This window comes from Scylla paramamosain, chromosome 20, assembly GCF_035594125.1.
Source record: "Scylla paramamosain isolate STU-SP2022 chromosome 20, ASM3559412v1, whole genome shotgun sequence".
NCBI lineage: Eukaryota > Metazoa > Arthropoda > Malacostraca > Decapoda > Portunidae > Scylla > Scylla paramamosain.
In genome coordinates this window covers 9,348,995-9,362,358 of record NC_087170.1, presented here as the reverse complement: position 1 = coordinate 9,362,358, position 13,364 = coordinate 9,348,995, and the positions used below count along the sequence as shown (strand labels likewise).

The 13,364-nt window shown below is 41.8% G+C and overlaps 1 protein-coding gene and 1 long non-coding RNA gene across 4 annotated transcripts; one reads left to right on the top strand and one right to left on the bottom strand.

Annotated features, from left to right (window-relative positions):
* Nucleotides 1–119: 119 nt before the first annotated feature.
* On the bottom strand, nucleotides 120–9,856 carry LOC135110250 (transcription factor Sp8-like). Of its 3 annotated transcripts, none has more exons than XM_064022380.1 (10): nucleotides 9,521–9,856; nucleotides 7,046–7,300; nucleotides 6,598–6,870; nucleotides 5,998–6,276; nucleotides 5,496–5,621; nucleotides 4,800–4,967; nucleotides 4,262–4,427; nucleotides 3,595–3,941; nucleotides 3,142–3,261; nucleotides 120–2,238 (listed from the first exon to the last, which is right to left on the bottom strand). In XM_064022380.1, exons 1-10 carry the CDS (start codon nucleotides 9,581–9,583, stop codon nucleotides 2,089–2,091), a joined length of 1,947 nt encoding a protein of 648 aa, XP_063878450.1. In that variant the 5' UTR covers nucleotides 9,584–9,856; the 3' UTR covers nucleotides 120–2,088. The 3 variants fall into 3 exon arrangements, with proteins under 3 accessions (XP_063878450.1, XP_063878451.1, XP_063878449.1); XM_064022381.1 differs by lacking the exon at nucleotides 9,521–9,856 and adding an exon at nucleotides 9,102–9,236 and having other exon boundaries at nucleotides 2,020–2,238; nucleotides 3,115–3,261; XM_064022379.1 differs by having other exon boundaries at nucleotides 2,031–2,238; nucleotides 3,115–3,261; nucleotides 9,521–9,855.
* LOC135110253 (uncharacterized) lies at nucleotides 1,756–2,662 on the top strand. Its single transcript, XR_010273166.1, has 2 exons — nucleotides 1,756–1,933; nucleotides 2,086–2,662. It is a non-coding gene; the product is annotated as an uncharacterized LOC135110253 (long non-coding RNA).
* Nucleotides 9,857–13,364: the final 3,508 nt, after the last annotated feature.

The following is a 13,364-nucleotide window of genomic DNA, read 5'->3' as shown; positions in this document are numbered from 1 at the left end:
TTCTTGGCATACTTTTATTAACCACAATTTTGACGTAGTTCTGAATTTTTGCTACATTTGTGTTTCAATTAACACCACTGTACAAATACAATAAAAATAGGGGAAAATAATAATCACTCAAAACTTTGTGCATATTAATCACTAGCAACATTTTGTTCTTTTTTTACAAAATATGGCAAGGCACCTATTTACTATGTCTCTTAGAAAATAAGTTCCTACCACTATAAATGAGCTGCCATAAAATGATTCTTGTCTTTCTTGACAAATTACCTGAACCTCTTAAAGCCAAGACAACAGACAACCTACCAGTTCAGGTACCAACCAACTCGGTGAAGAGAAAACATGTGAACAATGAGCTTCACATTTCACCATATATATATAGTATATACAATATAAAAATGTAAAAAGACATTTTGCTATACAGTAAATAAATAATATATATATAATCTATAAATCCATTAAGATAACACCGAAAGAGATGCAGTCACTTGACTAGGAAGACACTTACTCATTCCTACCTTCTTGACTTCCCTGTGCCATCAGCTGTGGGGAGCTTCAGATTAACACCTAAAAACAGCTGACAGGCATGCCGAAAATAAAAAGTAAATGTTCCTCCAGACCGCCACAGACACAGCAGGACGGCTGAGGGTGGGTGCATTAGTGGCTGTGTTAGGGCAGTGAGCAACACTCCTGTCAACATGACGAGGTGTTCACCACCCATGTGGCAGCAACACTACTTGCCATAATTATTAAACTTATTTATACAAATGTAAGAGAACACATTCTTCAGTTACTTAAATTACAAATTAAATGACACTAAAAGATGTAAGTGTACAAGGCTGATACATTTGTTGGTGCTATACTTTGTGTTATGGAATGTTTTCTTTGTGCAAAAAATAGACTAAAGAGTGAACAGAAGAGGATTAACTTTCTTTCGACAAAGGATGACAATAAGTAATTACTAGAAGTAAATGACTTGCACAACTAACTTAAGTGTATAAAATATTACAATTAAAATAGGATACTTCACAATGAAAGTACTTATCACGATAACCGATAAATCGATAACGATCACCATCAATGATAACCAATAATCGATAACTGGCTGATCACCTGATAACCGATAAATTGAGAAATCCAAAATTCCAATACTAGCAATAATAGATATTTTTAATAAAAAATTGATATATTCAAATCTTTTATTTTTATCTTTATCTTGGAAAACTTAGAAAAAATCTCATATTGAATGTTTATCCTCTCTTCACAAATGAAGATTAGTTTTAAGTAAAATAACTATATTTGATTTTGAAACTCTAAAACTTCAACATGCTCTTCCAAAAACCAAAATTATCAATTATCGCTAGTTTGGAACCAAAAGTATTGACGATACCGATGAATCGATAACGCAGGAAAAATTATTATCGGATAACTAATAACCCAATGCCGTTATCGCAATAAATTATCGTGATAATGCTCATCTATGATAATAACTCAATATATTAATTGCTTAATAAAATCTGCCAAGTGAAAGCAATGAAGATTTTAAAATTAAATATAAAACAGTGCTGCAAACCTTTCTGTGCTTTTGCTGATGACACATCCACCTGGCTAACACTCACCACTCCACAATATACATGATGAGCTTTGTTTGTAAGCCTCTGACTAACAAAAAACAATAAGTAAATTATCAAGTAAAAATGAATTATCAATAGGTTTTTCTTTACTCATAATCAGAGATGATTTCTTAAATGGCAGACAAAAACATGCCATTCTTTTAGGAAGGGTGGTGAAGCTAGCAGGACCTTTGAGCAAAACTTGGTGGACAGTGTTTGAGGCTCACCCAGTACACCTCCCACTTGGACCAAAACATGAAGTTCCTTCACACACACACAACACATCACAACACTTCATCTGTCTCTAAAACACATCAAAGGTATGAATTAATTAACATAAAAGAATTGGGCCAGGAAGTTAACTGAGCACCACATTAATGAAATATCTTTTATAAGCTGAACACACTTCTTTTTCACACTGTACACAAAATAACAGTTTTCACGTAATACAACTTGTGTTCTGGGATCAAAGGGACTACTGAGGCTGAGGGACATTGGCTGGCACTTCCCCATCAGTGGAGATGTGCAGAGGATCCCCAGACTGGTCAGGGATGGTGATGAGCATCTTCTCCCCAGCATCTGATGAGTTGCTGCTCTCCGAGGATTGAGACGGGTTGGGAATGTTCTGTGGAGGAACAACAAACAAGCCTCATTCTCCAAATCAATCATAACTTACACTCATAATCTGCACTGTAATTAAATATTTTTTCCAGCAATGAGCAGGTAACAGGGCTAGAATGATGTAATATTTAGATTTTTTTAACACGAACAATCCATACTTTGTCCATTTACTGTATTGTTACACTCCTGTCACATTTCTTTGCAGCATTCAAACACAGGAAAGCTACAAGCTCAAATCCTTTGCCCTATTATCCATTTACATATAAAGGACTATATACAATAGCAAGAGTACACTAAAATAGCATTCCATAATTTGAGAAGCTGTCACTATGTGCCATTACATCAACACTTTCTCACACTGGTTTGGTTACTCATGGCCTTTGATACACGCTCCTTTGTGAAATAAATACTGTACAGCAAAACCAAAATATTTTGTTTTATTTCTTATGCAAATGTATCAAAGAGCACATGAGTGAAAGTAGCAGTGCGACTCACCTGTGAGATGAATAAGCCGATGTAAATCATACTAAATATTCACCGCCTAGTGTTTAGCTATCAGGATAGTATTTAATCATGAACTTACAAAGCTGCAGCAATCAGAACTCCAAAAATGTTAACCAAAAATTTTCACTAACATTCATGACACAAACACAAGGAAAACAGGGTAATTCATCAAAAAATGGAAACTTCTTGGCATGGGAGACTTGAAACTATGACAACTATGTACAGTACCATACAAAATAAATAAGGAGAGGGCAAGGAAGATTAGCACAAAAGTATGAGGGAATAAAAAAAAAATCACACAAGCACAAAAAGACAACCAGTTTGAGATAAACTTACCCCAACTTCCCCGCAAAATTAAACCAAGATAGTCACTTACATTTGAGAAACCACTCCAGTTACTCACCATCCCCTTAGATTTGGTATGAGTCTTGACGTGTTTGGAGAGATGGTCCGACCGCATGAACCTCTTTTGACATTCAGGGCAATGAAATCTCTTTTCTCCTGTGTGTGTTCTCTTGTGTCTCTGCAGAGGGGGAGGTATGTGAAAATAAAGTAATGAGAGTGAAGAAATGATGATACAGGGAGGCTGAATAAGGCTACTAAGAAGTTAAGAACTCATATAGTAGACAAGGAAACAATAAAATGAGATTAAAAATGAGGCAATAATGTCCAAAAGACAACTGGATAACAAATCACAAAAGTAATGATAACGACTGCATGAGGATGAAAAAATTATGCAGTAACTACATGATGCATAAGTTCAACACTAAAGCAGTGTGAAGACAATGACAGGATCCAAACAAGCCTAATACCACATAATAACCCTCCATATCCAACACAAGACACCAACACACACCTGGAGTTCATCAGAGCGGGTGAACCTCTTGTTGCAGAAGAGCCAGGAGCAGACAAAGGGCCGCTCCCCAGAATGCCACCTAAGATGTGCCCGCAAGTGTGAGGTCTTGCCGTACATCTTGTTGCAGCCAGGGATGTGACACACATGCACTTTCTTCTTGTTATCGCCCCCACGGTCCCCATCCTTACAGTTGGGGCAGGTGCATGCCACTCGCCGAAGCCGTGTTTTGCCAGTCTCCGTGGTTGGGGAGTCGTCTGGCTGTGGTACTACTTGGGCCTGATTTACTTGACCTCCAGTTGACACCACCCACTTAGCACCTTCACTCTCCCCTTGCAACCCACTAGCACCTGTAAATGTTAAGCATGTTCACTGCCAATGTTCAGTGCATATTCAGATGTAAGAAAGATGTAAAGGTCAACTAAAGCAACGACAAAGCTTGCTATTTTTGCCATTCTAAACTATTCATCCACAACTGATGCTAAAACACCAATACCTGACAACTTTTCCTGTATACTGATCCAAAACATCTGAAAGCATCAATGCAAAAAAATGCAGGAATCAGGAGACTAAAAAATTATATCTATCTTACTTACAAAATGCTTGTGGTGGGTATTACTGACCTGTAAAACATTCTATTTTTGTATGAAACTGACAACATTGTGCTTACTAATTATCTGTGCTCCTCCGGGCAAGATCTGGGTGGGAATGGCACTGGCAGCTGGCTGAGAGTTGGAGGTGGGCACAGCACTAAGAGTGGAGACTGAGATGGGCTGAGATGTTCCTGCTATGGAGGATGTAAGGGTCTGCAGGGAGGATGGTGAGATCACCTGCACCTGTGGTACCACAAAAATTGAGTTAGAAAAACTGACAAAAAAAAATATATGAAAAATTTATACTTCACTCATGTATCATGTCAATCCCATGCTATAAACTGCTCACCAAGTAAAAGAAAAGAAAAGACAACTTAAAAATATACTGACAGACAAGACACACATGCAGAAATTTTTTTGTGGAATATACATTAGAAAAACAAAAACCTATAAGAGTGAACTTCATGAGATATTAAGTATAAAGGCAGCATTTTCAGAATTAAGAAGCTAAAGGGTTTAAAATAACTATCAACTGTGAAATACAGCAAACCACAGACAGATACAAATGTTTGACAACACCAGTGACATGAAAGAACTACAGAAGGATGTTCTTACTTGGCCTATGCCAGGAATGTGCTGAAACACGGGCTGGACCACCTGTATCTGTGGGATCTGTATAGTGTTCTGTTGTGCTGCCACGGCAGCAGTGGGGGCAGCCGCACGGAGCTGTGACGTCTGGCTCACCGGCACCACTGTCACGCCACCACCAACCGAACCCGGCAACTGGAGACACAGAGCTTTCTTTTTCTTCTTCCTCTTAAGAACACACCCTCTCCTTTACACACAGGTTGGCATCCATGTCTTTCATAGACAAATCACAAGACTATTTATCATTACACACTAGTAGCTGATACAACATGCAGCCACTACAAGTTGCTAATAAGCTGTTTACAGAATAAATGCATATTGTGTTCGGACTAGAATATGTAAGTAATGTAATATGAGAACTTGTATCTGTCCTTACTAATTATACTAAAGATCTACAGACTATGATATGGTGTGAATGTATGTGTGAAAACACCCTGTCTTGTTAACCCCTTTAAGGGTGATGTCAGGTATAATGACACAAGATTAATTAAACAGACAAAACCCATCCTCCTTCACCTGGTAAGCACTAATCCAATGTGTCTCCCCAAAACAGTTACATGCATCAAAATGGGAAGAGAAAAAGTGTTTATTCATCAAGGTATTCTAAAGAGTTGAGCATACTATCCCCCTCCACCCATGCTTGATGAAGCAGTGCCTCCATACCTGTGGGGAAACAGTGATGCCCTGTGGTAGGAGCTGTGAGTTGTTGGCCACCGTGATGCTGGTGGCGTTACCCACTACCTGTGAGGGACTGGTGGCTGAGATGTTTGCACTGGCACCTGATGACACCTGAATTAAGGGACAACCATAAAGACACTTATGTTTTCCCCTCATCTCAGTCTTTACACAACAATTTGAATTTTAACAAATAAAAAACATGAGTTAAAAAAAAGTTCAAACAAAAGTTAGGAGCACAAAGCCCTGACATTAATACAATTTTCATGTAGTAATGTGAGCTCTCCATCTTGACAAATATGTTTCTGATAATTTTTAAATTAAAAGACAGGTGATAACAGTTATTACCTTCCCAATACATTTTATTCTGAGCGTACTGGTAATTTCACTACATAAAAATAACAAAAATTACCATGCCATTCCCAACATTCTTCACCACAGTTCTGAATTCCAGTGTGTCCATTAAAACATCCACCACTCAGGAACTAACCTGCTGAGCTACTTGCTGTTTGTTGTCAGTGGAGGTATTACTGGCATTGTTGGTGTGGCTACCGGGGATGGCCACTGAGGGCGTGGAGATGGTGGAGGTCGCCCAAGTGGAGGTGGTGATGGGCTGAGAGGAGGCCAGAGGAGTCATGGTGGCAGCTGAGCCCAGACTGGCTGATCCGAGTGACATCATGCCAGACGCACTGCCCCACACCATCTGGACTTGTTGCACCTGGCCATTAGGCAGTAGGATCTGGGCCAGCTGGGGTTGTGCCTGCACTTGCTGAAATTAAAATATTCCTTCATCTTCCTTGTCATCCACATTCTCTGCAGTCAACAAATATCCTATTGCTGTTTATGTTCGGACTACAGCTGTCAAGTAAAAGGCACAGTGTATTATGTACTGGTTTAATCTTGGGCTCTCGGGTTCCAGCTTCATAGTAAACCTTGTTTATGAGTGACTTTAAATGGCCACACCTCTAAAGGGTACACCAAGGAGAAATAGAATACTGATGACCGAAATACACCTACTCACTACAGAAGCTAACACAAGTTATACACCGCTGTACTCAAAGTAACATCTATCAGAAATGTCCATCCTTACCTGAGCTAGCTGTGGCACAACCTGCAAGGTCTGACCATTGGCTTGTACCACATTGGGGATGACTGGTATCTGCACAGGGAAAGGAATAGTCTGAAGAACAGTCTGTCCGCCAGCAGTGGAGATTGGGATCTGGACGGGGATGGTGGCTTGGGGCACACCTGATTGCATCACCTGTGTTGCCATCTGGCCAACCTGTGCAGCCTGGGTGGGGGCAGCCTGCTGCCCCGTACCACTGGCTGTGCCTGACGGCCGGACACTCCCCACTGTGATTGGCTGGTGGAGAAAACGTCAAACTTACACACAATATTTAGTGATTTTTATAGTCATGCAATTTTCATAAGGGACCTCATTTCTGCAAGATCTATAAAGAAAATTAGTATGGACTTTATGTACCATGCACCACAGCCCCTCAGACACTGGACTGCCACAGGTGTGTACCAAGCCTCACCTGTCCCACTCCCTGCACATTCTGGATGATGTTCTGTGCCCGGATGATCTGGCCCGCTGGAGCGAAGATGGCCTGGTTGCCAGCAATCTGTATTTGCTGGGTGCCTGCTGCTGCTGTTGGGGCATGCTGCACTGAAGCTGGGATGTAGATGGCCTCCTGCCCATCGATTGTCACCGTCTGCATTTGTGCTTGGGGCATGACTGAGTAGGTCTGTCCATTGGCAGTGATGATCTGTGTCCCCTGAGCCTCTCGGGCCTGAAAAATTATCATGCATAAAATTTAAGTTAGAAACCAAATATTATAGTAAATATATCAATCATACATAAAATTTAAGTTAGAAACCCAATATTATAGTAAAAATATCAATCTGTCATCTGGTATTTTGTTGTGTCATCCAGCCTCTTCTTCTGATACACCTTGTACCAATATTACCTTCTAATCTAAGTAATTTTAACAATGATACTTCCTCTTCAACAGATGGAAACAGAAAGAGCCTCACAAAGCAATTACTGTGTGTGTGTGTGTGTGTGTGTGTGAGAGAGAGAGAGAGAGAGAGAGAGAGAGAGAGAGAGAGAGAGAGAGAGAGAGAGAGAGAGAGAGAGAGAGAGAGAGAGAGAGAGAGAATTACCATGGTGGAACAAAGCAAGAGAAGCAATTTTATGTTCAATTGTAAGATCATGAAATGCGAAGTTAACCTATAATTTCCACTAATAAAAATTATCTATATATGCCTGTCTGTCTTGTGAATACCGCAGTACATATGTGTCCAGCTGTAGACGAGCTGCAAGGACTGTTAGTCATAGTATTCCTGTGATGTGCATTTCATTCAGCAAGCGTGCAACACGTGGATCAAGTGGTAACACTGCAACCCAAAACCATGAATGCAACACTGGCTCATGTGAAAGAATTCGCCTCGCAAACAATTAAGGAAAGAAAGAAGAAACAAGAGAAAGATAAAAAAAAAAAAATAATAGTGACCCAGATACCTTTTTAGAGGCGGCGGGAATGGATTCCTCAGGGACACATTTCTTTTTAATCCATCAGAATAGCATATCTATTTAAATAATTGAGCGAGCGTTTAGTAGTAGTAGTAGTAGTTAAGTTCCTGCGTTGATAAAACAAAAAAATAACAAATTGCAATACACTAGACAAGCGGCAACGCATTACGCATTAAAGGTGCCACCAGCGCGGCGTAGGCAGTGCAGTATGGGGAGGGTTACTGTGGGGTGTATCAGTCCTTGCCTTAATAACCTGTCAGAGTTAAGCGCCACATCATCATTCCCTCCTAACACGATTGAGTTATTACTAGTGTTTGTTGCTCATCTTTCAATTTATGACTTACATAATAACCTTTATACGTTGTCCCTTTAAAAGCCTACTCTTCCCGTTAGAAACAAAAACGAGTATTTTGAATATTAATTAGCTATACATATGAAATCGTTCAACGACTATAATTACGACTATCAATTTAGGCGATGTTTAAAATGGTTAGTCATTATTACTGTACGATTTTGCGTTGTCAGTACATTTTGCTAATTGGTGCTGATCGTGCCAGTTATGTCGTATGTCAACCTATGTTTTAAGTGTAATGAAAACCTTCTCATGATGTATATATGCATGATAAATGATGGTATATCTATAGACTGAACGATAACTTTTTTTTATTGTTATTATCTTATCAGTGCATTTCTCGCCTTCGCACAGCAAGTTTTCGTTGCCCTTCATGCTCGCCCTTGTTTTGTACTAACGGAATTATGGCAAACATTAAAAAGGAAAAATAAGTACACAACCCAAAATCTAGGGGAAAGTTAACAAAACTCCCATGAACTTCCATAAACAAGTGAGTACAGAAACAACTCTGCACAGGAATCAGTGTAGGGGAGAATAGCCTGCTGGGGCGACCCGCGACCTGCAGCCTGCACAACACGAAGTGAGGGCAGCCAAGGCCACGCCGCGGGTCGGGGCTCAAAACGGACTGCTAAAATCAATGATGGCTGTTCGGTTAGCTTCAGAAGGCGAAATATGCCTTCGGGGTGATGGCTCCACATGGGTATACCTTGAACCGCCTGTCCTGGTGCTGGGTGGGGCGGGCGGCGTGCGGTGGGCGGGGTGTGGGCGGGTGAGGGCGGGGACAGTGGCACCCATCACCCGTTCCTGCTGCTGGGCCTACCAACACCGCCCACCGCCCCGCCCAGCTCGCCACTGGCCGCTGCTAACCACCGCCCCGCCTTGCATCACCACCTTGCTCGGGAACACTCAGGTATCACCAAGGTGAGATCAGTGCTGCGGGGAGCTATGCTGATAGTGGGCGGCACCCAGGGCGGAAGGCTGGCCCCCGAGGATGTCCTGGAGCACGTGGCTGGGAGTGTAGTGACGCCTCCTGCTAGGCGGGGCCTATCCTGCACTATCTACAACGCCCTTCACACACATTCACTTTTCCCTCGCCTCTCCCGCTTCCCCGCGCCCCTGACTCACCTGGGACGTCTGCTGCTGCACTACAGGCTCCGTCTTCATCCCCTGGACCGTGGAGGTGGACATCGTGCAACACTACAATAAAAATAATGTCGGAACACTGTACTATACCCCGTGAGATTCAAAGCTTCTCCTCTCACCACTATTGTCGAATTTCACCACAGTATTCCTCCGCTCGGTGCAAGGTGCTCGTGGCCACCCCATATGGCGCCTAAGCGGGATTCTGACCTCACCACTTTGTTTGTACACGTGCCTTGGGGTTTCTAGTTGAATATTGAGTTAGTAACTGATGAATTTAGCGTTATGTGATGCATTGGCGCGAGAACTAGTTTGTTTGTGCTGTTGTGGCGGCGGCGGATGGGCGGCGGGGGAGGGGACGGCGTCCGCTGATTGGGCGACGCGGCGCCAGGCTCCGCTCCGGTACCAGCCCGAGGCCGCCCACGACACCCTATTTCTCACATCATCCGCCACCATTTCATAATATTTCGCGTCTCCACACTTCTTCTAATACCTCATATATGATTAATAGACCTAACTCGTAGCAACCAACATGGATATGCATGTGTAATTTTGGTGAATGCGTGCCCTTGGTGAGTCTATACCTCTTTGGAGTAGCAGAAAAAGATAAATGTGTTTGTAAAATGGTGAGTATTGATTCAGTGCTTTCTTCTAAAGGCGACGTTTTCCCGCCCTCACCCACCCCGTCTGGCCCTCCCACCTCCTAATGATAGCCTACCCCACCCCGTTCCCGCATCCATCCGCTGCACTATCGCTCACATATCTGCCCTCATCCGTTATGCATTCATGCGAGGTATGAATATTACAATTCATACAAACAAGCGTGGCACGATCAGCCGTCGGGGCAGGAGGCATGGGGCAGAGGTTGGGACAGCGGGGCGGGCGAGGGGTGAGCCAGCCTACTTTCTCCGCAGCTGAAGGTCTGACTCGCCTCGCTTGAATGCGGAAAAATTGCATACCACACCATTTCCGCTCCAGCCTGACTTACACAAACCAATCAAGGATGTCATTAAACCTACAATGTCGTATTTATTATCAACAGTTTGTGTTTTTTATGGTCGACTAGAGGGAATATACCAGAAAATTATATGCGATTATGTAGGTGTATTCCAGGTTGCCGCCCAGGGGACGGTGGGCTGAGTTCACACGACGCTTGCCGCCCTCTCCAGTTGCCGAAACGCTGACGTACATGTAATTTTTTCTAAACTTTCAACACCGTCGGTCATACGACAGCGAGAAACAACCATCCCGCTAACATTCAAGCGTGTCCAGTTTTACTTTACCTAGAGTAAGCTAGGCCCCATGTGCGGTGATTTAATGAATAGTGGCGTGCGGGGGGCGCCACCAACACTGTGTGGAAGGCATGACTTGCCACACCCACACCACACACCACCACGTGAGGCCACAACCCGTCTGCATGTCTTCGGCTAATGGGTAGTCTTGTCAACGGGGAGTGGCCAGCCCAGCCCAGCCCAGCCCCGCCGCACCGCCAGCCGCCGCCTCCCGCTGCTCCTCGTCCTCCTCCTCCTCCTCCACCACCACCAAAAGCATTGCAGTGCAGGGACACAACCACACCACTATACAACGCTCCACCCACGCTATTGTTCCGCGGAGTCGTGGAAACGAGTTTTTTTTTTTTTTTTTTTTTTTTTGAGCAGGTTTTGACTTATTGCACCAAGAGAATACTTACGTTTTGGCTTTATTTATTTATTTAGTCATTTACGTATTTGTCTATCTGTCTGTCTGTCTATTTGTATGTCTGCCTATCTAGATTTTTTTTTTATTGTTGAAGAATACGATCGTTATCCATATTAAATGATGACCATCTTCGTTAATTTGTGAAATGGGAAATACGTTTACTGGTGTGCATGTAATTGAGTGCATATATATATATATATATATATATATATATATATATATATATATATATATATATATATATATATATATATATATATATATATATATATATATATATATATATACACACACACACACACACACACACAAGAAACCTCAGCATTACATTAATTTACGTATATCTCAACCTATATATATCTATCACGCCACTTGTTTACCAGACCTTTCTGTCCCAGCATCTCGTTTTGAAAAAGTCACCCCTCAGTGCTACCCTACAACAGCAGCTCTTTCCTCTCACCTTTCCCGCGCAATCCTCTCATTCCTTCCAGTCCTTTATCTCACATACTTCATTTTCCCGCCTTCCTCCTCCTGCTACTACTTCTTCCCCTCTTACAAACTTAACTATCTGCTCTTTGTGTTAGTTACTCCCTCACCTCTGCAGCACTTACAACACTGATGTTAAAGGGGTATACAGTGTACTTGACTTCCACCAGAAAATTTACACGCTTTCACTCAATTTCTCCCAAATGTAATTAATTTTATGGTATCATCTATTATAACTACTACAACTCAGCTAACTCATATTTCATTTCTTCATTTAATTTTGCCAGCACACATTCAACTTGACAAAGAAACAGTAAACGGAAAGAGCAATAAAAAAAACAGCAGATGGTCAGTATGAGGGTGCGATTAGGGGTGGATGGAGGGAAACAATAGCCGCCTGACCTGACTGACCAATGTTTCCCCCGATGACCAGTAGCTCCTCTGTGACCTGACTTTATCTGTTTGGGTATTTAGGACTGATCTTAATGATATGGTATAGCTTGGTGCAGGTTTGCTTTATTTACATTGTCAGCACGAAAAAAAAAGTGTTACCACGCCACACACAGACATTCCCAAGGTCGCTGAAGGAAAGTACAGCGTTGCATTTCCGTCCTGTTGTTTAAAGAGGAAGAAACTTAAACTGAGAATTTACATATAAACAGTAACAGGGGAAAAATACTCATGGGGAGAGGGCTAATGTTAATTGATATGACCATTCTCCGAAATCTAGTATGTGGTCTCACTGGAATTTGACATCCTATGAATAGCTGTAATTGATTTGAACATGACAACAAATGAAGTACATCTATATTCAATACGATATGACCACTTCTTAGTTTTTTTTTTTTTTTTTTTTTTTTTAGCTGATCGCCTGCCACTTTGAAACCAGGGCGTGTTTCTTAATCTGGGGTGCTGAAATGAATTTCAGGGGTATTAGGAAATGTCGGGAGCATGGCGGCACAATGTCAGTGTTCCTCAAAAGGAATACATACGTATCGAAGGAATCCTTTTTGACAACAGATTATGTTTTATTTGATAGAATTTAACCTCTTTTTCAACTGTGTTCATATATTTTAGCACTGTGAGGAAGAGCACTGAATTTATTGTTCTTGCCTTTAGTACTGGCATCTCGATGTTTTATTTCTGAAGAATGAACAAATAAAGGATCAAGCAGTACTCCACTTTACGCCATCCCTATAGCAGTGTTACAAGTGTATTCTGTGTAGCCAGATGTTAACCAGTCAGAGGTGCTGGACTGCCTCTGATGTCAGAAAAGATAAGAAACGCTGTCTTGGGGCGTAAGGGAAGCTGCAGGAAGCCAGTAGCTTACACGTGGGTCGTTTCATAGTCTCTGCTCTAATTTATTAAAGTTATATGTAGGGGTATGTTGACTGTGATTCTTCCAGCATCTTATAATCATAGCAGTCATGAAATATCCTGATATATTGCATTAAACTTTATGATATTTTCTTATCTCATCTCTCTAGTGTTAATCTTCTGATTTCAATTATATGCTTACTCTCTCTCTCTCTCTCTCTCTCTCTCTTTTTCTTTAACACTTGTATGACAGTTTTATTTTACCTTTTGATATCATATTATACAAGTCCAGTTATTCCTTCCCGCTTTGCTTCTTCCTGCCAGGGAT